The 24,625-nt window shown below is 41.2% G+C and overlaps 1 protein-coding gene across 2 annotated transcripts in view; it reads right to left on the bottom strand.

Annotated features, from left to right (window-relative positions):
• APBB1IP (amyloid beta precursor protein binding family B member 1 interacting protein) overlaps nucleotides 1-22,092 on the bottom strand; it is a 63,408-nt gene extending 41,316 nt beyond the window's left edge. The window contains exons 1-4 of one of the 2 annotated variants that reach the window (XM_080611408.1): nucleotides 21,996-22,092; nucleotides 5,613-5,684; nucleotides 2,337-2,424; nucleotides 233-513 (exon numbers count right to left, since the gene is read on the bottom strand). In XM_080611408.1, the coding sequence (XP_080467534.1) occupies nucleotides 233-513; nucleotides 2,337-2,424; nucleotides 5,613-5,684 (441 nt within the window). In that variant the 5' untranslated portion in view covers nucleotides 21,996-22,092. Of the gene's footprint in view, nucleotides 1-232; nucleotides 514-2,336; nucleotides 2,425-5,612; nucleotides 5,685-12,894; nucleotides 12,958-21,995 lie in introns of those variants that run through there. The other variant, XM_080611409.1, reaches the window with a different exon arrangement.
• Nucleotides 22,093-24,625: the final 2,533 nt, after the last annotated feature.

The following is a 24,625-nucleotide window of genomic DNA, read 5'->3' as shown; positions in this document are numbered from 1 at the left end:
TGGGAAAACCTCCAAGGAAAGAGAATTTGTGATCTCTCCAGGTCACCTGTTCCAGCACTACAGCACTGCCTGAAATGGAAATGGTTTTCCTAATGTCCTGCCCCTTGTTACATGATCTAAGAATTTGGCTCCACCAGCTTCTGTGTTTCTAGCTGGGATATGCACTGCTGTTCCAATGCCAAATACCACTTGCAAAATTAAAACAACTCGTGAATGCTCAGAACAGGCTTACCTGGGTGAGTGGCTCAGTAGGAGGCGGCGGTGGTGGTGGTGGAAGGTCTAAATCAGGGTCTGGAGGTGGAGGGGGCAAGTCATCCCCAAACTGTCCAGTAATGGGACTTGATTTAGAATAAATGTCACTATCCAAACCTGCTGAAGGCTGAGTGAGTGTACTCTGCTGGCTGCCAGAAGATTTCTGGGCTTGTAAAGTTCTCTGTTCAGCATCATTTATGTCTGCTACAAGATCAGCCATTAAAGCATCCAGGTCTTTGTCCTCTAGGGCATTTAGGGATTCTGTAAAGAAAATCACAAAATGTGTCAGAGTGCAATGCAAACCACTATGTTTCCATCTCACTGGAGATTAAATCGCAGAAGGCATGGTTACTGTAAGATATAAAGGTTATGGGAAAGGAAACAACATTTTAAATGGGTTCAAGAAATAAATGTGTTTTAGAAATAACCATTAATCTGGTCATACTAAAGTTCAGAGTACAAGGAACTCTATGAATACAAAATAAACAGGACAGGAAGCTTTATTTTCAGCGATATTTATTTTCAGTGATAACAGTCTCTGGCTCTTATGATATTACGAAACCTGGCCCTGATCCAGCAAGATTTCTGGGTATATGCTTGGTGATATGGATGCAAGAAATTCCACTACCTGCCATTAGGCTATCTACTTATGATAATTACATACGTAAATGCTTAGCAAGTTTTGGTATAGCACAAAACAAACCATGTAACTGAGGCCTAGATCAGGAACACCTTCATATATTACTGCTATTCTACCACTCTAAAATTAACATGAAGCAGAATCAGAGGATTGTAAGACACAAGAAATTGTATGGTATCATTTGTAGCCCATCAGTAATTGTGTGATCAACATCTGTGCCATACCTCATGTAATATGCAGGATTATGAGGATCCTTTAAGCAAAGAACAAACTCGACAGTCTCTTTTCAAAAGCATCTTATCAATCAAATATAAATATTGTAACTTTTGCTTTTTGTCTTTTACAATGCCGGAGTACAAGACAAAATCCTATACTGGAGCTTCATATGCAATTTCTTTTTTGGTTATTTGAACCAGCCGTGGTATAAGAGATCCTGTGGAACAACACCCTGTAGGATGATTCAGCTTTCTAGAAGAGAATGGTTCTTTAACCAAGAAATCCAGTGATTTAAATCTATTTGAAGAATCTAATTAAAAAAAATTATCACAAACGGGGAAAACTTGAAGTGGGATTCTGGAAAGGGATGGAGAATGCTGAACAAGATACCAAAAAATGCTGATAGAGTCCAACAAAGAATATGTCATTCATCAGACTAAGTATGAACATATCACCAGAGTGTCTCGGTTTACCTGTTATACTAATAGAGTATTTTTATAAGCTTTTCTTTTCAGTGGGAAAGTTGGCTCTGCAGTTACATGCCTCTTCCCACTTTGCGGTGGAGACATTAGGTAGGTTAAGACTGAACTGATTCTGGGACAAAACCACAGGTTTAAGCCAGCTCAGGCAAATGCAAATGCAAACAACCAGCTCCCAGCAAAAAGAAAGAAAAACAAACAAACAAATAAAAACCAAACCAAACAAACCACCCACCACCAAACAAAAGCAAAGGGAGCATTCTTTCTTTAAACTCGAATAAATTGCCTCAATTGTTTTGCCACATAGCCCCAGCAAGCAGCTGTACATGCAAAAGCAACAGTACAAACCAGAATGAGAAAAAGCAATGTAAAGTGGAAGCAGTTGAAGTTGATACTTCCATTAGACAAAAATGCTTATGCAGCTCTAGAAAACTTCATTTTCTATTAAGTTCAATCTTTACATTAAAAACGTTGCATTTCAGAAAGTTATTTGGGGGACCTCTCATCTTTGTTTTCCTCTGCACTCATTTTCAAGTCTGACTCCTATACAAGATTGAGCAATGTTCCTTTAAAAAGAATTGGCCCCTTCAAAGTTTCCTAAATTGAGAGACACAAATATACCTCCCCATCCAGCAGAACATTTTTTGGTTTGTTTTTAATAAAGAATATTTGAAGTTTTTCTTCTCCTTTGTTGCTGTGAGGTATTTTAAGCAAGCATAAAGAGCATGAAAGTCCATTCAGCTACTTACCATTTAAATCTTTAAAACCAACTGTAAAGCTAAATTCATTGTTGGACACTTTGGGGGATGGAGGTTGTACTGTCTCCACTCCTAAACTCTGTAAAGGTAGAAGAAAAAAACCAAGGTTATCTGATGACATAATTACTATTACAGATTAACATTTGTAAATCAACTACCTGAATTTGTATAATGAAATTGAGTCTTCTTCAAGGAACAGAATGACATACACTTGTTTCTGGGATTATGCCTAGACCGCTAAACGAAATAAGGCCAGAACAAAGGTTCAAGCACTGTCTCACTATCATGTCAGGTGTTTAATAGTTTGAATGCTTCTCAACACAGTGTTGACCCATGCCAACTGCAGCTCCTGTCAGGCAACACCCAGGTTTGGTGTGGGGAACAGCAGAGGCTAGGCTATTTCTAACAGAGACAGTGGATAAAGCCAGACTGGTTTTTAGGGTTTGCTGGGGGGTTTCTCTGGGGGTGGATGGGGAGAGTGCTGAAAGAGTTTAGTTGTGTACATATTTGAGCTACAGTGCCATTTGCTCCAAAGTGCTTTATTTACTACTGTTACTATTTATTAAATGTAACCTAGCTGTTGCTTTATCGTGCTGTTTGCAAAAAAAATAAAAGATCCCCAAACACAACAGACAACAAAACATGCTGCTGCTTGCAATACAAACTGCAAATCTGCACAGTTAAATAGAGAATTCCTAGTTTGTCACTTGTTGTTTAGGAAGCAGGCAGGGAACCAGTGCTTCACCAGTCAGGAAAAGCGCATACAGTGGAGACAGAAGAAGATACATTCCCCCTTCCACAGTAAGAAAAGAGACATCTTTAATAAACAAACACGGTAGACAGGACTGGAAAGAATTTCAGGAGTCTGTCTAGACCATGCACCTATCCTAAGGGAGGTCAGTTATGCCTTGGTGATACCTGAAAAATGCATACCTAACCTGATTTAAAAAGCTTCCTATTAGATAAACTCCACCATCACCTCTGGCAACCTGTTCCACTGCTTCATTACAGAGGCCACTATTCCCCCTATCAAATCTTTCTTGTGATGTTCATCCTATACTTCCTTTGCTGCAGCTGAAGACCATTCCTTGTTGTCCTGCTCTCTGTGGACATAAGGAAACAAATACTTCTTTCTGCTTTGATGCTGCCTTTGATGTATTTTAAGATTGTTATCATTCTCTTCTTCTCTAAACAGCCTCCTGCAATCTTTCCTTATAGATTGTTTCTTTTCCTTCTCATCACTCCCATTACTTTCCTCAGGATTTTCTCCAGTGATCCAGCTTCTCAAAATGCTGTGCTAACACTGGACACAGTTTCCCTGTCGAGGTCTTACCAATGCTGCGCAGAATGGAAGGATTACTTCATCTATCCTACAAGCTATATCCTTGTGAGATGCTTGTCTACTGGTGCTCATACTCGGTTTGTACCAGAACATTTACACTTCTTAAGAGCTGCCTGAAACTGAACGGTGTTTTTCATGAAAATTAATGCAAATGTTTTTCTTGGCAGCTCTTTTCACCTATTTCCCACCCAGGATACGTTGATTTCTTCTGAAGTTATACAGAGCTGGAAACCAAAGCAGTGATAGCTTTAAACACTGTTTCTGGTTTAATACTCACTCTCATAAAAATAGGCACGGTATAAATAGGGGAAGAGGAAGAAATTAAGAACACGAGATAGTTTTACAATGCCCACAAAAAAGAGAGAGAGAAAGGAAAATGTATTGATGAAACAGACTGTTAAGAGCTTACAGGGAACACTTTCATCACTAACCAATCAAGTAGCTGTAATGTCTCTTAATGCCCATAAAAATGTAGGAAAAAAAATTAAGAGAAGAAAGTAAATGCAAATGGAAATTGAAAAGAAAACAATAAAACGCTAAGAAAAAAAACCAAAGTAGTACATAGGAATAGCAGAAAAGTCCAGTTCTGAATTTGCATTTATTTTTCAGCCTTTTTATGCAATGTGAAGGCACTTCTGTGTGTTTCTATCATTTACACTTACTTTAGGAACAGACAGACTGACGAAAAAGGGCGAAAAACTATCCACAGTCTAATTTTGGAAATTTAAGTGTCTAGAGGAATTAACAGATGCAAGTCTGTTAACTGAAAGTCTTCAGGCTTTCAGATATGCCTGTCTCCTCCTCCCATACAATGCTGGCGTAAGAGGTGATGTCAGCACTTTAGAGAGGAGGAAGAGTCAGTCTCCATCTTAGGAGCTTGTCCTACTCAGTACTGAACCTATGAGCAGAGAGAGAAGGGGCTCACTCTCTTACTCCCTTCCCATCACCTGCACTCAATTAAGAGTGCTGCGTCCAATCTGAGGTAATATTTACGACACATAGTCTTTTGTTAATTTTCAAGGCATAATATTGAAATTGAGCTATCCTAAACCCCTCCCCCTTTATATACATATATACATAAAATAAATATGCATAGTTATAAAAAGCCCTTACAAAGCAGAAAGGCTACCAAGGGGCAAAGTACTGTGATCTGACTGCTAAGCATGTCAAGTTAAATTTTGGCTTTCAAACAGCTGATGCACAATTTCTGTTCAGTGGCTCAGAATTGTTGGTATTCGGTTTGGCAAGCACTGGGATTCACTAAGAGGAAAGACCCCTCAAATCAGAGGCTGTAAGCAATCAAACTCACACAGAATCCAAGGTAACAGCTTAAGTGGTTTCAAGGATAAAATTATTAAACTACAACAAAGTTATTGAATTAGTGAAAGAATTTCTTTTTTTTTTTTAAGAAATAAAAGTTCTCCTTTCATCAGGTTTTGCAGGACATTTTCCATGACTATAGGTTTAGCAGCAGGCTCACGCTGTTTTATAGTTTCCTCTCAAGAGTGCATTCAGCACTGGCAATAATGTCTCTATATTCTCAAATGCTATCCTAGCTTAGCAGCTCAGTATTTTGCCATATCTAAAGATTTACTCTCATGCATATCTTCAAAATGTTGCTTTCATTTCCAAAGTTTACATTTGACATTTAGGCTACATCCCTTTTACCCACATGTGCAAAGCATTCGTTCCTGAAAATTGTCACTCAAACTCCTCCTATTTTGACAGGATCTTTCAATTTCTGTGGATCAAGTCCAGGAGAATTTAAATCGCTTATTTGTTTGGGTTTTTTTCAGATAAAGAGTCTACAGTGCATCTGTATTTATTCAGAGTGGAGGCACATGAAAAATGTAGAAAAGTCTCCTCTTTTCTCTAACACATAATAGCTATTTTTCTCATCTTGACGAAAAAACTCCATAATTTACCTGAGTCAGCATGTCCATCTCCCCAAGTAAATTGCTGAACATTTCATCTATATCATCACAGGTTTGCTCCATCTGAAAGAAAAAAATTCACAGACAAGGAATCATCACAAGCTCACCTCAAAGCCACCGGTGGACAAAACCAGAGGATATGCAAGGTTCCTTTATACTGCATTCCCAGTTAACTTTAAAACAACTGTTCAGGACTTGCAAAAAACTCCATTCATAGTTTAGAAATAACTGTTAACAGATCAGAAGAATCTCAATCCTATATATGCCTGAACACACATTTGGCATCTAAACTCATGCAAAACATTCGACACTGTCCCGCACGACATCCTTATCTCTAAACTGAAGAGACATCAATTTGATGGGTGGACCACTCAGTGGATATAGAACTGGCTGGATGGCCGCACGCAAAGAGTTGTGGTCAATGGCTTGATGTCCAACTGGAGACTGGTAACGAGTGGTGTCCCTCAGGGATCGGTGTTGGGACCAGCCTTGTTCAACATCTTTGTTGCTGACATGGACAGTGGGATTGAGTGCGCCCTCAGCAAGTTTGCCGATGACACCAAGCTGTGTGGTTCGGTTGATATGCTGGAGGGAAGGGATGCCATCCAGAGGGACCTCGACACACTTGTGAGGTGGGCTGATGCCAACCTGATGAAATTTAACCATGCCAAGTGCAAGGTCCTACACCTGGGTTGGAGCAATCCCAGGCACAGCTACAGGTTGGGCAGAGAAGAGATTCAGAGCAGCCCTGTGGAGAAGGACTTGGGGGTGTTGGTCGATGAGAAAACGAACATGAGCCGGCTTCAGTGTGTGCTTGCAGCCCAGAAAGCCAACCGTATCCTGGGCTGCATCAAAAGGAGCGTGACCAGCAGGTCAAAGGAGGTGATCCTGCCCCTCTACTCTGCTCTCGTGAGACCTCACTTGGAGTATTGTGTGCAGTGCTGGTGTCCTCAACATAAAAAGGACATGGAACTGTTGGAACAAGTCCAGAGGAGGGCCACGAGGATGATCAGGGGACTGGAGCACCTCCTGTATGAAGATAGGCTGAGAAACTTGGGGCTGTTCAGCCTGGAGAAGAGAAGACTGCGTGGAGACCTCATAGCAGCCTTCCAGTATCTGAAGGGGGGCTATAGGGATGCTGGGGATGGACTAGTCATCAGGGACTGTAGTGACAGGACAAGGGGTAACGGGTTAAAACTTAAAACAGGGGAAGTTTAGATTGGATATAAGGAAGAAGTTCTTTGCTGTAAGGGTGGTGAGGCACTAGAATGGGCTGCCCAAGGAAGCTGTGAATGCTCCATCCCTGGCAGTGTTCAAGGCCATGTTGCACAGAGCCTCGGGTGACATGGTTTAGTGGGAGGTGTCCCTGCCCATGGCAGGGGGGTTGGAACTAGATGATCTTGAGGTCCTTTCCAACCCTAACCATTCTATGATTCTATACTTCAAACAACCTCATTGTTATTATTTACATTTCATAAGGAAGTCACCAGCTAATAAACCACGGTTGTATCTTAAACATCAAAGAAATGTAGCTTATAAGAGATTGAGAGAGAAACAAAGTTTAAGATTGAAAAACTCCTGAATGCTTAATCTTGAAAGGCTTCTTTCTTTGGCTTAGATGACTAATACAAGTTTATTAAGTGTTATCTTGTGCAGGACCTGGTTATGGTTAGGTACGAAACCAACTTTTTGTCTCAACATTTCTCCCCATTTCACACCAGTGAACTAGTGTGCTAGTGCACACGACAGGAACAACTCTAATGATTATAAAGCCTGGAAAGAAAGGAAGACCAGCAGGTACCTTGTTCTTCCATCTTATTGCTCTTCCTTTAATAGAGCATCTTAAGTCATCTAACTATTCCACAGTTAAATAATAAAGGTCACTGAACCACTGAAGTCAGTATCTGTTGTTTGAGAATTATGTGGTAGCATGTCTTTAATATGATAGTTAATACTGGAACAATCTGAGCTGATCTGCCTCCTTTGGACTTGGTCTTTCTGACATCAACATAAGCAAGACTGGCCTGATTTCCATTTGTCCACTTACCGTCTGTGTTAGCTCTGACACCAGAACTGAGGAGTACCTATCTATAGCTTTCAGCAGTCAGGCTCAGGCACATCCTATCTGCTTACTTTTCTTGTAGCTGGTATAACAAGTCACAGACAACCCAGAAGTGGACTTTGAACTTTCAAAGTTCTCTCAGATCCAAGAAATCACACTTAAAGATTTCGTAACTGAATGCAGTTAAAGACATCATAATAGGATATGGTTGGCAAGGCTGAGAGTAACCCTAGCCCAGTGGTAGAGACAGCACAGTTATGCCCATGTAATGGAAGATGTTACACTTGACAGAGTGAATGGAGAGCTAAAGTCACATTATCTGCTTCATATCCAGCTGACAACCCCACACTGGATGGCTCTCTCTCTCTCTCTGATTCATAGTTAACCTACAGAAATTTCTATGCAAAATTTCATTTCTGTAGACTCAGCAGTACAGTGGCTGGGTACTACTGAATCTTAATTCACTTATTTGAATCAACAGCTGTGTAGCTTCCTACACACCTGGCACTTGGAGAATCAATTTTCATGAAAAAGATAGATAAAATGACACTTATTTGATCAGGCAGAGAGAAGTCAGATTCGTTATGTGACAAAAACCGGGAGCTTCAGTTCATACTGACAAGTATCTCATCAGGGCTTAAATAATACTGAATAATTTTACATTTTCCTGTTTTCTTATTAAAGAGAACAAAGTATCTGCTGGGAGAATCTTATCAGCTCTAACCATTTGTATATTTCTGTGGGGTTTTTAAGCACTGGCTAGATCTACTTGCAGGAAAAAGTCTTCATACTGGTGCCTTTAACAAACTGAAATTCTGCCTTGATATAATTTTCCAGAATAGAAATATAAAAATGGAAAAAAAAAAATACTATTGGTTTACAATGAGCAGACCTCATCAAGAGGAGGAGTAAAACTTGTCTAAAAAGGAAAAAAAAAACCAAACCCAAACAAAACACTAAGAAACTTCTTCAGCAGTGAACAAAAAAAGAAGGGGGTAGGGAGACAGAGAAGTGAATATTAGCTTATACAATACTTTCACCAAATCACAGGATTTTTAGGTTCTAGTAAATTTAGAGCTTCTTTCTTTGCAATTATATGATATTATGACTCTTCAGAAACATCTAATTCATAAGGAAAACAATGTAATCTTATGAAAAAGCCATCTGCGAGGAATTCTGTAAGAACTTCCACTGTAAATTGGAGCTGAGTTTGTCCCTGATGACCTTCCCTTATCAATTCAAATAAATGATATTTAATACTAGGGTTTTTTGTTTTTTTTTTACTTTAGGCTCATAGGGGAAGGGAGAAGGCCTGAGCATATGTTCTGAGAAGGAAATATGTATTACTTTCAATGAACGGACATCCATCATCATTACCAGGCTGCTAAAGCCACATTGTCACAAAGACATTGCCCCTACTGGTATCTTTCTTTTCTCTTGAATTTTTACTGATTGCATTCAGGAAGACAAAATTAACATCACAATCAGCAAAAACCCTGGAAATATTCTTACGTTAAAACACACTGAATGACCTCTTAAACTGATATGAGAGCCCTGCAAATTCATCACGCATTTTGTCAAGGGTTAGAAAAGCTTTTCAAAAGACAGTAAAATGAGCCCCCAAAATGCAGAACTGCAAAAAAGTATCCATCCGGATTCCTCCTCTTTGACTCCTCTCCAGAGTAACTTCTGTTTCTTTTACTTGATTGCCACAGAGGGCAAAACCAGACAAAGCAGGACACAGATTTTGGAAATACCCCATTCAAGGAAGATGTTGCTGCATTTTGGACCAGCAAAGTCGTTTTATAAATAGCCTTGAACTCATTCAAACCAGAAACTCAAAGTGAAACCTGCAGGTGTATGAGCTATCATTAACAAAAAATGGGAAAAGATTTACCCAAGTCCCCAGAAGAATATCAAGCTTCATACTCAGTCCTCCTCTATATCCACTAAACAGTAACTTTTCTGTCACGTTATTTTGTATATAGTACTAATACTGGTAACTCTTAAAATCACTATCAACTACAACACACTGAAGAGAAAAAAATAGTACAGTACCTTTACAGTAAGTTTCTCATGTTATGCATAAGATTGCAAGCACATAAAATATTCAGAATTAAAATAAAAAGAGGAAATTGAGGTTGTCAAGAATAAACATGCTAAGGAGGGGCTTGTGGGAAGGCATACATGTGAAACCTAACCTATTTTAAAAGTGATTGGTTTCCAAACTGACTTCTTCTAGACCACTTTTTGAAGTAACACCAAGCATACAGGCAAAGGTATTTCCTTGCCTTTTATTTCACATTCTCAAATCTGCAGTGAGATCTCAGGAAAAACCTTTTTTTTTTTTTTTTTCTCTTAAAAAAACCTCCGACCTTTCTCATGCTGTGCATCTGAGGGGTTAGGGCATTGCTATTTTTACCACAAAGCCTCACTATCTAGTTTACGTATATAAACCCTCACAGGTTTAAACGATACATACGTATTGACTCGTATTTTCACTTATCAATACATTTGTTCACTCCACCATTTACCAGAAGTCCCCCAGACCTGCTAGACCTATTGGTTTTTTGCTTTTCCAATTTCAGATTTAGCAGCCTCTTTACTGATAAAAATAATTTAAATCTAAATCAAGATGGGAATAACAAAACCCTTCATTTTATTGTACTCTTTGTACTTCTAACATCTCTGCATTTCAGCTCACCTGACAAAAAAACCTGGTTTCTGTGTATTTGTTCTTACTTCTCTTTACTTGCTTGAGTCTGCCTTTTATGGTGTCTGTTTTCTCTCTGTCACATGTTTTGTTGTCATTTCCACAGACCTCCCTGCAACCATTCAGGTGTCCTGTGAGGGGGCCTCCAACCGTTTCCTTTTCACAATAACCAGCCCTCCTGCCCTGGATGACAAGACAAAACTCCTGTGCACTGGATTTCTAAACTTGGCAACAGACCTGCACAAATCTTCTTCCCTCTCCTAAATACCTATTCCCTATATACCCTTATTTTGAAATTGAGATGTAAATTCATACATTCTTTGAGCTATGTGCTGGGAAGCTGGAGTGAAGTTATCTCACTTCAAAACCCAGAGAAACTTGGCAGATGCACAGAAAGCAAGCTAGCCCACAGGGACGGATGCATACACTCCCTGGTCCAACTTGCTGAGCTTGCATGAGCAATGAATGTACTTTGCTGATAGTGAACAACACTGTTTTCCCATGGGGATGGCCCAGTATTCAAGAGCACCAAAGAAAAACACTGACTGAGAAATTTCTTGCTCAGATGCAAGAATGGAGAAGCAGTGCTTGCACTCAGTGTCAAGATGCACAATCTTACCAGGGTTAAGTACAACTTCACGTATGTTATTTACTGTTACCCATTGGCAGGTCAAGCAGGATCTGCCTTTCCTTCTATCATTAAAATCAGGATGCAATTTTTGCAGGGTTACATATATTTTTATTTGTTAAGTACTAGAGAGAATAATAGAACAACTTTTTTTTTTAAGAATGAAGAAAGTTTTGTGATTTGCACACTGACATAAGACAACATAGCACTATGTCTATGAACAATACATAGAAAATGGAATTGCTTGATAGAACCATTATTACTTGGCAGGAAGCTAACAGAATCAGTAGTAAAACAATGGCACAATATTCACCCTACTTAAAAAGAAACCGTGAAAAAATATCATGAAAGCTGACATGGTGATCATATGGTATAGCTCAAAAACCCAAGCATGGTACTATACCAAGCAGAGTTTGAACTGTTACAATCTGATAGCTGTGCGAGTTAGTGAAAGACAGTCCCTTTCAACAGGAAGAGTGGTCTAAGTCACATGGTAACAAGGTTTCTGCACTTGCAATTTGAAAACAAGCTCATAGCGCTTGTGCAATACTGAACAGGAAACGCCAACGGTATCGCACATGAGATTACCATCTCTGCAACTCAGTCGCAGTTGAGTTGATGCAGTTTAATCAACCTTAGGGCTACAAACAAAGAAGTAATGAGGAACAGCATAGTATCAGTAGAACATACAGCAGATTCATGCTACCAACAATATTAGGAACCAGTCCACTTAGTGAACAGTTAGGACACATTCATTAAATTCAAAGCATTGTTGTTATTCTTAAACTGTTACATATGCATCTAGCAAGGGTAAAAATACATGAAGTACATTTTTACAAATCACACAGAAAGATCAAAGGCACACCCTCACCTCCTAGTCCCTGCACTACAGTGTGTAAGTGGTGGAACACCAAGTCCACCAAACCAAACACTACCTGTTTGACTACCCAGGTGACCCCTACCAGCACTGTAACTCTCTGCTAACGCTTCATGCTTAAATGCTTCCTGGGGTGGAACAAAGAAATCTTTAATGTTCTGGAGAGGCCCACCAGTAGCCCAATGATTACATCACTCAAATCAGAGATCTACCCTTACCTACAGCAGACTATGCAAAGTAGATCATCCCATATCAAAGACACGAAAAAAGATAAGATAATGAGGAAAGAGGGATGATAGTGACAGAAGCCCCACCATAAAGAGCAAAGCTGGAAAGAGGATAACTGATTGTCACAGGAAACAGATGTGAAAGTAGTATGATAAAAAAATGCATCAAAACCTAAAGGAAAGCTACTGAGGCATCATTTTGTCCTGGCTTGTAACTCAAAATCAATGGGATAGTAAATGAAACTAAAAGTCTGCACAACAGTTCCAGGGACACATGCACAGTGTAATTGTGAAGCACATCATCAAAACTGGTGAGTTAGCAAGTTGAGGAATTGGTTTTCTCTACAAGCAGTTATAGCTAGAAGTGTTAGCATTTCAGAGAGTTTCTGGCAAGCATGATAAACTTCATGTTTCAAGACCTAAAAAAAAGCTTCACCAATTTGAACTGATATAAAGCTTTCATGATAGCCAGGTTACACCATGCTTTCCAGCACAGGATTTCTATACCGACTTCTGAAGCACATGATGCTAGCCACTGTTGGAGACAACTTGCTGGCCCAATTGACAGCAAGTCTAAAATAGATCTAACTAGGTTTCTTACAATGATTTTAGATGTCAAGAAAAACTCCAGCTACTCAAATGTCTCATATACTCAAGCGAGGCAAGATGGAAGTTCGTTAGCCAGCTACTTCATCATGTCTAGTAAAAATTCCCTAACAGACACTCAGGTCAATTTTTATGAAATAGAACACAAGAGAATATCTACCTCTGCAGAATTCAGTCTAGAAGAATAATCCAAATGGTTCCTAACTCCAGCAGATACTGAGAAAGGAAACTGAAGTTTTGGAGTGATCACGTAGAAATGGCAACTGCTCCCAAGCTTTCAAAATCACAATCAGATTTGGCCATTAGCATGCTGACTTTTCTTTTTCTTACCTACATCACATGACCCTGTAACTCTCTTCTGTTTTAATACTAACTCATATTTTGGAAAGGACGGATCAAAAGCAATTAGACTGCTTCCAGCTCTGCACTTACTTAACATTGATAAGCGTGGCATTTTCCAAGAAAAAACTTGCACACATAGGTAACTCTGAAAGCAGTTTCTTACTCATATCCCCTATCCTTCTGGGAAATCTGGTGTGCCAATGACTGTAGGTATATCTGCAGTTGAAATTACACTGCATATTTACCTCAGTGATGGGTGTGACATGTCATAGTTCTGCTCATGATGGAATAAAAGAAGCACACTAAGACACTAGGAGCTGCAGGAAGACTGATAAAACTGCAAAGTACCCTTCCTAGTTTAAAAGTAAGTCACATTTGGCTCTGTATTAAAATAAAAATGGGAGATAAATGCGAGAGAATCCTTTTCTAATGTTAACCTGGGGCACTAGAGCACCTTCAGGTAACCATGCCACAAAAAAAACCCCAAACCAACACTTCTAGTGTTTTCCATTGATTGCTCCAGACACACTTTTACATACACTATGGAACTGACTGCACAGAAATTGTAACTACGCCATTTATACAATTAAACCTCTTGAAAGCTCATTCTTTTTTTTTCTGGAAATTCACAGGTAACTCGCATTACAGGAACGAGCCTGCAGTTAGAACTGAATTTAGAAGAAGTCTTTATTAGTCCAAAAGACACATGTTTCATAAACCTGAAAGCTACACTGCTGCACTTTAATGATGACAGCAGTTGTATTTTACCCTTGTTTTGCCAAGATGATGGTAATTTAACCACCACAGGAACTTCTATGCATGAGTGCACCAACAGAGCACAAGTACACCAACATCTTTTTAGTGTTATATATTTGAGTACTTAATTTTCCGCTGCAGAGAGAGAAAGAGAGGAGTTTTAGTGTGCTTAGTCTGAGGTCGTCCTTCAGACGATGCTGCCTCAGCATTCACCACCTCTGTGCCCTCCAGCCTTCCCCTCTCCTCCATACACTGCCCCAAACACATACTCTCTTCTTTATCTCACCTACTGAGAGTGGCATTTGGGAGAAGCAGCTGTGGGTCCTGTTCTTTGGGTGAGGTGGGACAGCAAGATCATTAAATGATCCCAGAGGCTTGGGTGAGAAAGGCTGAGAGGAACAGGGGACTACCTAGAAGCTATCCATGGTATGTCAGGAGGAAATTACTCAAGACCACAAGAAGTGGGGAGCAAAGGGCTCTTGTGCTGAAATGAGAGACAACAGGAAAAACATTTAACCAGTGTCAAGTAGCGTACGCTATGGCTATAGTGTAGACTGATATGGCACGCAGGATGGGTGCAAACCAGCTCATTCACCAAGCTCTTCTCCAAATTCATTTTCAGGCACAGCCAGAATCTAGATCCTGGACTCCAGAAAACGTATCCCAAATGAATTTGAGCTGCTGATGACTGAGTGTTAAAAGCACCTTATACACGGAGAAAAAAGAAACCCCAGTGTAAAGCACAAGCTCAGGGAGAAGAAAGCTGGGGAGCAATTTCTATGCTTCCCAGAATTTCACCTTGCAGCCTCCTGTCAGCTCCTGACAGCTTTCTTGGAGCTCAAAAGCAGTGCCACTTCTGCTCATTTTACATAACATACTCTGAGCAGATAACGTGCTTCAGTCTAAAAATATTACAGAAATACCACATGGCTACAGACTTGGACATCTTTTTCCTTTGTCACAAAATTATTTACTGCAGAATGGTCCAGTCTGGGGACTTCCTCCCAGTGAGCCATACAGGTAGCACAAACTCTCTGTGTAGAATAAAAAAGTAAGAGGAGACATATTTCAAGTCCTGTGTCTTCACACAAATTTGCAGAAAAACAATTCCCTATTCTGTGCCAGATTACTGGCACACAGCAACAAGATCTCCATTCCCCATTTTACCTTCTCCTGGCCAATGCAGAAAACTATACGTAAGTGTGTCCCCTGAGCTGGATTCATCTCATGAACCACCAGATGACTTAGGCTCATCTGTCATGTGTTGATAATGCATCTACTTCAGCTCTACTCAGGTATAAACAACTGTAGACATACAAGTTTACCAGAAAATACGAATCTCAGTTCTAGATCCCTCCCACTCCCTGCCTTGATGGGAGAGAAAAATAGTGTAAGAGTAATGTAAGTCTGAGTAGCATAAATTTGTTCTGTTTCCACATTCCTTCTTACAATCTGTAGTTTGCTCATGTTGGTGTAATGTTTTCCTTCCCATTTTTTGCAGTTACCCAACATCACTGTAAAGAACTTACATGACAACAAGACACTGTCTGGGCCTTAAAAAACCTGACAGCAATTAATAGTGCAATTATCACTAATTTTTTGATCCAGCAGAATGCTCAGCCTAACTCCACTCTGCAACGGGTCAGATGGGCTGTCAGCATTTCATTCCCATTTGCTACTTCTGAACTATTTCCAGAATTTCCTTACCCTCAGGTCACTGAGCTATGGGAAGTAGATATTGTGGCTCTCTAATAAATGAAGATTTTTATATTTAGCTTCACAACCCATAAGGTAGGCTGATCCCACATGAACAGATTGTCTAACCAGTATTAACTGATAGACGAGGAAGCCCCATCGATTAGAGAGGAAAACATACAGGGTTCCACAATGGCAGAAAATCCCTTCCCTTCCCAATTGCCTATAAAATCAAGAGATATTAAGTGTGGAATAATTAAAATAATGGCACAAGCTTAGGAAGAAATAAAAAGGAATGAAAAGTTACAGTACAAAATTTAAATGCAGGAGCTGCTACATTGACTAATCGAAGGCTCATCTTTTCCAGTATTCACTCCCTCCCACAATGAGCCATTAGAGGAAGTGTAAGATATGCTACAAGGATCCATAACAGAACTGTCTATACATACAAATAACTTATTCCTAAACAGCAGTCATTGGCAAAAAACTTTAAGACACCACCTTATCTCTTATAATTACATGTTGTTACTACTGCCAGAAATGTCTGAGAGGGCACACACGGTATGGAAAAGGAAGACTGAAAGCAGAAAAGATAATAGTGTTAAATGATCTAACAGATAAGAGTGAAGGAAAAGGGGAAAATAAATCAGTAAATAATTTATTGAACCCATCTGTTTGTTTCATATGGTTTGTGTATTAAAGACAAATGAAACACGTAATGTTTTAATATGAACTCAGAGGTATTTCGCCAAAGTACAGTGCTCAGTACCATGGTAAGTGGTAGAAAAATCAAATTAAAGACCTTTTTTATGAACCTGTCTCTCAGCTGCAATACTGACTGAACAGCCAAACACAATTTCAAGGCCCATTGTTAATTTTCCACCTAGAAAAGCTGTTTCTTTCAGTCTATATAACGCACAGCGATCACAAACAGCTATAAGCAGTGGGTTTCAGATGAAGATCTGTAAGGAAAGTGGAAGCCTGAAGTCACCACAGATGGGTGTTACATTGCAATGGCTGTGGCTGTTTTGCCACAGCCCAGCAAGCCCCGAACCACACAAAGGAAACAGTTATGGGAAGAAAATGCAACAACGGGAGAAGAACCTTTTGACATTTCTGGTGTAATTCTTCCACTTCTGTAAGGTTTTCCATGAGAAGGAAATGCCATTACCTCCCTCTCTTTTTTTCCTTATCAAGTGGAGGAGGGATGGAATGACTGATCTGGTCAGAGACAACAACTCCATCATGACACAGGGGAGACAAAGGAGGTCAATCTAGATATGAAAAGCTCTGCTGAATTTCATGGAAGAACATGGCCCCCATGGGACAAAACTGCAGTTAAGTTTATGCTGAATCCCTTCCCAGCACTGGCACCCAAAACCACTGGCTCATGTTTATTTGCTCGCTCAACCATTAGGCCTGCTGTCTTCCTCTCAGTCTTGAATATGTGGTCATCAAAGTACAAAACTAAGCTGTAACCACACGTATTTGGGAATGTTATCTGTGTTCATGTTTTTAGCGCATTTTCTCACTTGCTCAGAGTTATTTCAGCAACTTAGGCCCTCCAAGACACATGTATGGCAGATCTTCCAAATACAGGATTTAATCAAAAAGCACTGAAACCAGTAATGTAGACTTGACTGGTTTTTAATTGATTATTTTTTAAAATATGCAATCAAACACAAAAACCGCATAAACTTTTAAAAATGCCTTTTTGGACTGATACATCCTTCTTATTCTGGTGCTTCAATGAAATTCCCATATGAAATGAGAATGGGGGCATCTAGTTCTGTTAGGGAGTACTAGAAAATCTTCAAAAGTACATGAAAACTTTGCTCTGAGGTGGAAAAAAAGTAACCGTGTCTGCAGTCTGGTTTACCTGAAGATGCAGTGACAGTACCAAAACTAAGGCCACTGAGGAGCAAGTTTAAATTTGCTGCCTATACGGCCTTGATGCCAGCAGGTTAAGCGACAATACTGTAGAACTTGCCTACTCCCTTGGTGAGGAGCCTTCTAGGCAGACACATTATTTTGCCTAAAACTGGGGACTCAGAAGGTCATTTGCAATTTTTACCAACCAAAGCATCAGGTGAGTGCCTTTATGATTTTAGCTCCTAGCTGTTCCCTCTATGCTTGATGGACCAGCCATGCTGCTAGCGGCAGATCTGCTCCCCATACCTCCCCACTGTCTTTGATAGGTGTAGGTACAATGGCAAGATTATCACCAAATTTTTTATTGTAACACTTGGCTTGTTTGAGGACAACTCAGAACCTTCCGTTTTTAGTGATATCAGTCATGTAGAGCCTGTCCATCACTGACAGCAGATAGACAGGGAGTTTCATCCTTTAATATCAGCGTCACATGTCACACTTTTACATGCCCTGCTTTAGATTATAAGCTAATACAGAGTAAAAGTAAAAGCAGAAATGGACTGAGGAGATGCATCCCATGCAAAATTTCTATCACAAATGTCTCTGTATGTATTCCTCAAAAGAGCATCAAAGAAAAACTTTATTACTGAACCTTCTTCTTCTTCTAGGATTCCTAATACATCTACTCCCTAAATGTAGCCCTAATTTATTTGAGCCTAAACTCATGGCATGTTGGCTCAATGGTCAACAAGAAGGAACAAGAAGTGCTGTGTGCTGGCTGACGTGGCCCGTGGTAGCAAAAATTCTGAGAGCAATTAGCTAGCCACAGGTCTAAAAGGTCACTTTATTGGAAGAAAGGCTTTGAAACTAATGACAGATTTGAACTTTTTAAACAGTCCTTCTAAAACTAGTTTGTGAACTCTCACATTAAAGTTGTAAGTCAGATCAAAGTCGTGTGCGTTACCTTTTCAGTCGCAGCTCAGGAGCAATGCTATAAATTAATAAAGGGGTGATGAGGAACACATGTTCATGGTTCCTCATGTAGATGCTCCTCATGAAGTCTTCTACAGAAACTTAAGAACATGATACCCTAGCTTCTTACTTTCACAGTACAACAAACTATCTCCTATACTGGCAGCTGTGCTGTTAATATCTAGGATAGCCATGAATCAGTAGGCTGGATGATAAGGAAAGCTGCCTAAAATGCCTCCTTTTCCAAAAGCATTTTTATGGTATCATGGATCACTCCTAATCATGAAAAGACATATGGTGGAGTTTCTATAGCATTTGCATCTGACCTGGTCATCCCAGGCTCTTTTTAGTCAATGAAGGAAAAGAAAGGCAATTTTATAGGGCATAATTCACAGTAGCTGTCTAAAACTGGGCACCTGAATCAAGCTTTAGCAGTATCTATTTCTCTCTTTTGACTGTAAAGGTGACTCAGAACCTCAGGTGACTGACTAAAATACTGATGTCTAAAGTCGGCTGAAGAGGATCCTGCCTATAAAGTCCAACAAGTGCTTTGGAACATCTGCATAGATGGATGCAAGTTAGCACTGTCACTAGACAACTTCCAAAACAAACAACCTAAAGCTTCTATATTGCTGCAGGCAAATTAGAAGTTGCCTTTCACTTTCACCCCAGATCAGCACCTGACCATGACGATGACTTCATTATCACAGCAGGTCAGACAGGCCTACAACAAAACAAGTTCAGACATAATGAAATGAAAGGTGAAAAAGAGGTCTGTAGGAAAGGAAAACACATGCAGTTTGCAAAGAGAGCAGGAAATGACAGAGGCTTTGGTATTTGAATAATACACATGAAAACCATATCCAGCTACATTCCTGTAAATCCACCTCTGAAACACAGACATTCTTTCAAGAAAATCCACATTCCCAGATCTTCTTCTCAAAGGACAGATGTTCATGAGTCTGCAGTCAAGACAGGTCCTCTCTTGAACAAGGCACCACCTCCTCTCAGCTCCAGCAGTACTCCAGACTGGTAGCTTTCTCAACATTCTGTAGGGCCCAAGAGATGCAACAGCTGATCTTTCCATTCACAGGTTACCCAAGTCCCACCTCTCCCTTCACTACATACTGCATACCAAGAGAAGGAAAGCTTTCTGCCTCTTGTTCCTCTCATTGATGTAAGATACTTCTTCTAGCAGGAGAGGTGAGACACAGCAAAAGCAAAATCTTAGTGGGTTGGGTAAATTCTTTACTACCTCAGAAATCTCAGGCCACAGGAATGAGTTAAGCTGTTACAACATCCAGCAGGCTCATCTATTCATACTGTTGCCCCCTTTGTGCAAATTGTTACCCTCCCATACGCATCTCTAAAGCTTCATAAAATAAAAAAGCTCAAGCTTACAGCCTGATTCACAGGTGCATGAGTTACAGCATGTGATCTTGTAGACACTACGCAAATATAGTGAGAATCAGAGTTTTGATCTGTAAAAATCAAACTTAGCTGGAATTAATACAATTGATAACAAAACAAACCAGCACTTCAAAGGCATCATGTCCTGCTTGAAGATACTACGTATTAAATAACTGAGAAATTTTAGCATGAACAATTTACTCAATAACTAAAGTTTCAGTCACATTTGCCTCCAAACACCAGAAGAGTCTGAGTACCCACCAGAAGGTATTCAGAGAATAAAGAGAAGACACAGTCAATGACTGAAAGTACCCTTCCAGAGACAGTACATTTTTCCAGCTACATGTGCTCCCAGATGGATCAGAATTCTCCAAGAATATAAAACAAGGATCACTCCGCTATCTGTAATGCGCCATTGATTAAACCTCCCAAAGACATTTGTAATCCATATTTCAACACAAATTATCTCCATTTTTAAGTAATGCTTGCACAAAGCATGAAGTACAATTAAATGCAATAGTCTCCTTAGAAAGCCCACAGGGGAAAACAGACCTGAACAGGTTCAGTAAAAAGTTAAACATTCTGTTTTAAACAAAGTTTAAACCTAAATTCATGTTCTTTGCAAAGTCACTAGAAAAGCAAATAAAAACCAAACAAAATGCAAACATAAAACAAACAAACAGAACCCAAACAAAAACAAACAAAAAACCAATCAAACAAAAACAGCCCAACAACCACTTTTGTAAAGTTTGTGAAGACAAATCAGTAGGAGCCTACACAGCTAGAGCAGGTCACCTAGTATAGCCCTTTGCAGCACTGGGGCTTACCTCTTTGTGTCTAATGAAACAGATGTATTAAAGCAATTCCTGGTAATACTGCATTTACACTACTGTTGTGCAGCAGCAGGGTAAGTAAACAGTGACATTAACAGAGTCATATGTGAAATGAGTATTTTTTAGAAGCAAGTCAGGAACAGATGACAAAACATGTATGTCATGTAATTCACAAAGGGGAACTAGAACCAAACAAGAAAAATGACTGCCAAATTCCTGCAAACAGAAGTACTGAGGGGTAAAGTCAAGCTTGAGCCATGCTAATCACAGAATCAGAGTAATCTGGGGCAGGAAAAGACCTCACAAAGTCAAGCTGTCTGTCCCAGTATGGTGGCATATTTTGTTTGTAGGCTGTACTCCTGCACTCAATTTTTTATTGACAGTTGAGACAGGCTGGATGATACGCTGTCTAAAAGACCCTACTAGATCCATCTTCCCAGTGTGACAATGAATGGATTTAATAACTTCTCTTTTGGTGCACAAGGGATTGAAAAACTACCCCAAGCTTGCGGCAATGGTATTTATGTTACTTCTCCATGGTATTCAGATGAGGGTGTCACGCAGGATGGGCCTTCTCAAAGTCAGGAGACACATCTATTTCTTCCCTAAACCATGTGGCCATGTGCACCACCAGCAGCAAGATGTAAATCGCATTCCCTGGAAGCCTGTACCGGCTGCTTTGGCATAGTCACACCACCTTCTTGCATGCTTAGTTTAAGATGGATGGATTAGCACATTCACATGGTGTACTTTTGCCCACTCATGCCAGGCCTCTTCGTCTGCAGTCTCCTGCCTGCATTCACTTTTCCAAAGCAGCACCTAAAACGGGACACCGTGCATCCACCGGGATCCCACCTGCCTCACGAGGCTGCAGCGAAGCTTTTGCAATCCTTGCAAATGACCAGTTTCCTACTCGCCCCCTCTGGGTCTGGACACAGCGAAGGTCTGACTCATGTTAACCCTACCGAAGAGCACAACCAACGCCAGGACCCAGCACCGCAGCACTAAATACCATTTCTGACCGCCGAGGCCGCATTTGCCGTCGGAAGGGTTCCTGTCCCGCGGAGGGGCGCCTGTGTGTAAGAGCTGGCTACGGTCCAGGGGGCACGGTGAGGATTGGCGGGCTCCCCTCTGCTGGCACCCACGTTGCCCACTCCGGGCTGCCGCCTTCCAGGGGCACCTCCAGCAGTGCCCGGAGCGGGGTTTGCCGTACCCCAAGCACCGGTATTCACCGGCTTCACTTCCCGCCCCCATACACCACGCCGTACCCGGGCGCCTCACGCTGCCCGCGGAGGCACCTCCGCCTTCTCGCCCCGTCGGGGTCCCGGGCTGGCGTTGGGAGCCCTAGGTGGTCCGGTTAATCCGTCTCTGCCCCGCTTACCTTGGCAGGCGGGCGTCGGAGCTACCGGCTCCCGGAGGCGCTGCGAGCGGGACGAGCGGGGCGGCTGTGCGGCACCCCTCCGAGTCAGGACCTCACCCGCCCTCTGCCTGGGGGGAAGTGGGGCCGCCTCTTGGGCTACTGGGCGCCCCAGGGCGGCCGCCTCCTCGGGAGCCGCCCCGGTACACGCAGCGCCGCCTTCCGCCGTCGGTCCGGAGACCCGTTCCTCGGGCCAGGAGGCTGGGGGCGAGTCGTCGCTGCAGGCTGACCTGAGGGCTGTGGAGAGGCCCCTGCTCCCCTGAGCCTTAGGAGCAGTGGGGCTGCCCACAGAATGGAGCCGAGGGTCGCCCTGCGAGGGCTTGGAGGCTCAGCGGAGAGGCTGTGGCCGGTGCGGGGCAGTAGCCTCCCGCGGAGAGCTCCAGGCAAGCCTGAGCAGCTCAGCGCGGCTGCCTCCCCTCTTCTGATGCAGCCTCTCCAGGCCCGGCTTTCGGCGGGGCAGCGCGGCAGATGTTCTCTGGTTTTCAAGACAGAAATGTGTTTCTTCCCCCGCTCCGTTTAAGTGACCATATTTCTTTTAAATAATGCTGCCACACGGCAGCACATAGCTTTAATGGCATTTTCACGTAATTTTGTAGCATTGCGAAGTGCTGCTCTGAAGCATATTTTATTCACTGGGTAGAAATAATTTCATAAACTTATAAATCATATAAAAACATGAGGAGGATAAAAGCAAACCACAAACGTTTCCATCTGAAGAGAAAAAGGAAAACATCACTCAGAAAATCCTGTGTGGCCTTGGCGAGGTTAACGTCATCAGGTTAAAAAGATGAGCTTCGAAGTGATGCAGGCGGCATGCAAGTAGACCCGTCTCTTGGTTTAAAGTCCTACTTTCATTGTCCATAACTTTCCCAAACCAATGCTTTTAGCTTATTTTTTCTTACATATCTAAGACAATGACAAACCTTAGTGTAGCAAACAAGGGTGAAGATGTCACCATCTCCTACTTCCGTTACTTCAGTTTAGAAAAGTCATCAGGTAGTTCAGCTTAATCTTGTGTTTACTGACAATTTATATTAGAAGTCCAGGTTTTGCTCCAAAGCAACCAAGAAGTACCATGTTCTGTTCCTCCAGCACTGCTGGAGATAACGTAATTATAGCAGATGAAGCATTTTAAATTACCACCATGTTCTGCACAGAGAATGTTTCAATGCTTTAAGGGGTAATTGCTTTGAAATATTCCAGCTGAGACAGCTCAGCCATGTTTAAGGAGGCATTTGGTGAATAATGCACTGTTCCGCTCACATTATTTAAAAAGCCCAAGTTATTTCACTGAGAAGCTGGCTAAAATTCATCAGAATTTGCTGAGGTCAGAACTGCACCTTTGGCCAGGCACATGAAAATGCATCTAAATTTAGCAAGCAGCTTAGCATCTGAAAAATCATGTGCATAGTTAATAGAGAGTTATTAGTTCAGCAGCTTGGGTGTCTGAGAGTCCATGGATTTCGCATATTCCCTTTGCTCACTTTCTTTGCAGTTGCTCTTTTTGGTTTCTGGCATCATTATGGTGCCAAGGAAAGAAGTAATTTTAAATGATTGATTTGCAATTATTATTATTTTTTAATAATCCCAAAATCAACTTTGAAGTCAGCACTTTGCAGTGACCTCTATACATGTATTAATATTTGATGATGCATTTCGTTGCCAAAAGGTGTTTTTTTCACTTCTATATGTGACCCATCAGTAACATGGCCACACCCTGGTTGCAGTCGTGGTTTCGCACTTATTTTGCTGTTGTTGAAATACGTCGCCAAGATGTTTGTTATGATAATGTAGAAAACTTCTTTTCTGCTTGTTCAAATAAGCCTTTGTTTTCTCTGTATCTGGATTTGTTCCTGTAATCTCCAAGTATCCCGAAGTAAGGCTCAGAAAGTTTTCCAGCTCTCCTTGTACTTCGCTGGAACAGATAGGCATCATTGTAAGAAGAACAGTGAAGATGAGAACCACACATCTCTAGAAAGCAAGGAGAAAATCATAGAAATCACAGAAAATCTTGAATGCTATCAGAAAAGTTTTAGGGCTGTGTTTAGGAGCACCAACGCTGTGCTCCAGTGGGATGGGTGGGGGCCATCATGTATTATTCAGAAGGAAGAAATGTGATGAGGGAAACATCACAGCAGTTACAGACTTGATTAACACTGCATGTTCTGATGTTAGAGGTAGGCTTAGTCTGTGGCAAGAGCATGTGGAAATACATAATGCTTCCTAACTTGTTTTTCTGGTCTCAGCTAAAATGAGTATGCAGCAGAATCATCCCCCAGTTCTGCCCTTCTCCAAAAGCATTGCTTTCTAAAGGAAAGAAGAGACATGCACCCCACCCACGTTACAATTGTGTATTTCACAGCAGTTGCATGACTGAAAATCTCATGCATGCGATTACAAATCGTTGTTTTCCTTTTCTCATCATGGGAGCATAGATCACTGGGTAGATATGCTGTCATTATACACCCTCAGCTGAGGATGGGGGGCGGGGGGGAGGGGGGGTTGGGGTAGGGTGGGGAAGCTTTATTAACCTCCACAGTCGTTGTGGATTACATCCCATTGTAATGTTAGTTTCTCTAAAGCAGCAGATAATT

Source organism: Psittacula echo (genome assembly GCF_963264785.1).
Source record: "Psittacula echo genome assembly, chromosome: 2".
In the NCBI taxonomy this organism is placed as follows: Eukaryota; Metazoa; Chordata; class Aves; order Psittaciformes; family Psittacidae; genus Psittacula; species Psittacula echo.
The sequence above is the reverse complement of the archived record's forward strand: the minus strand, read 5'-3'. Positions and strand labels throughout refer to the sequence as shown.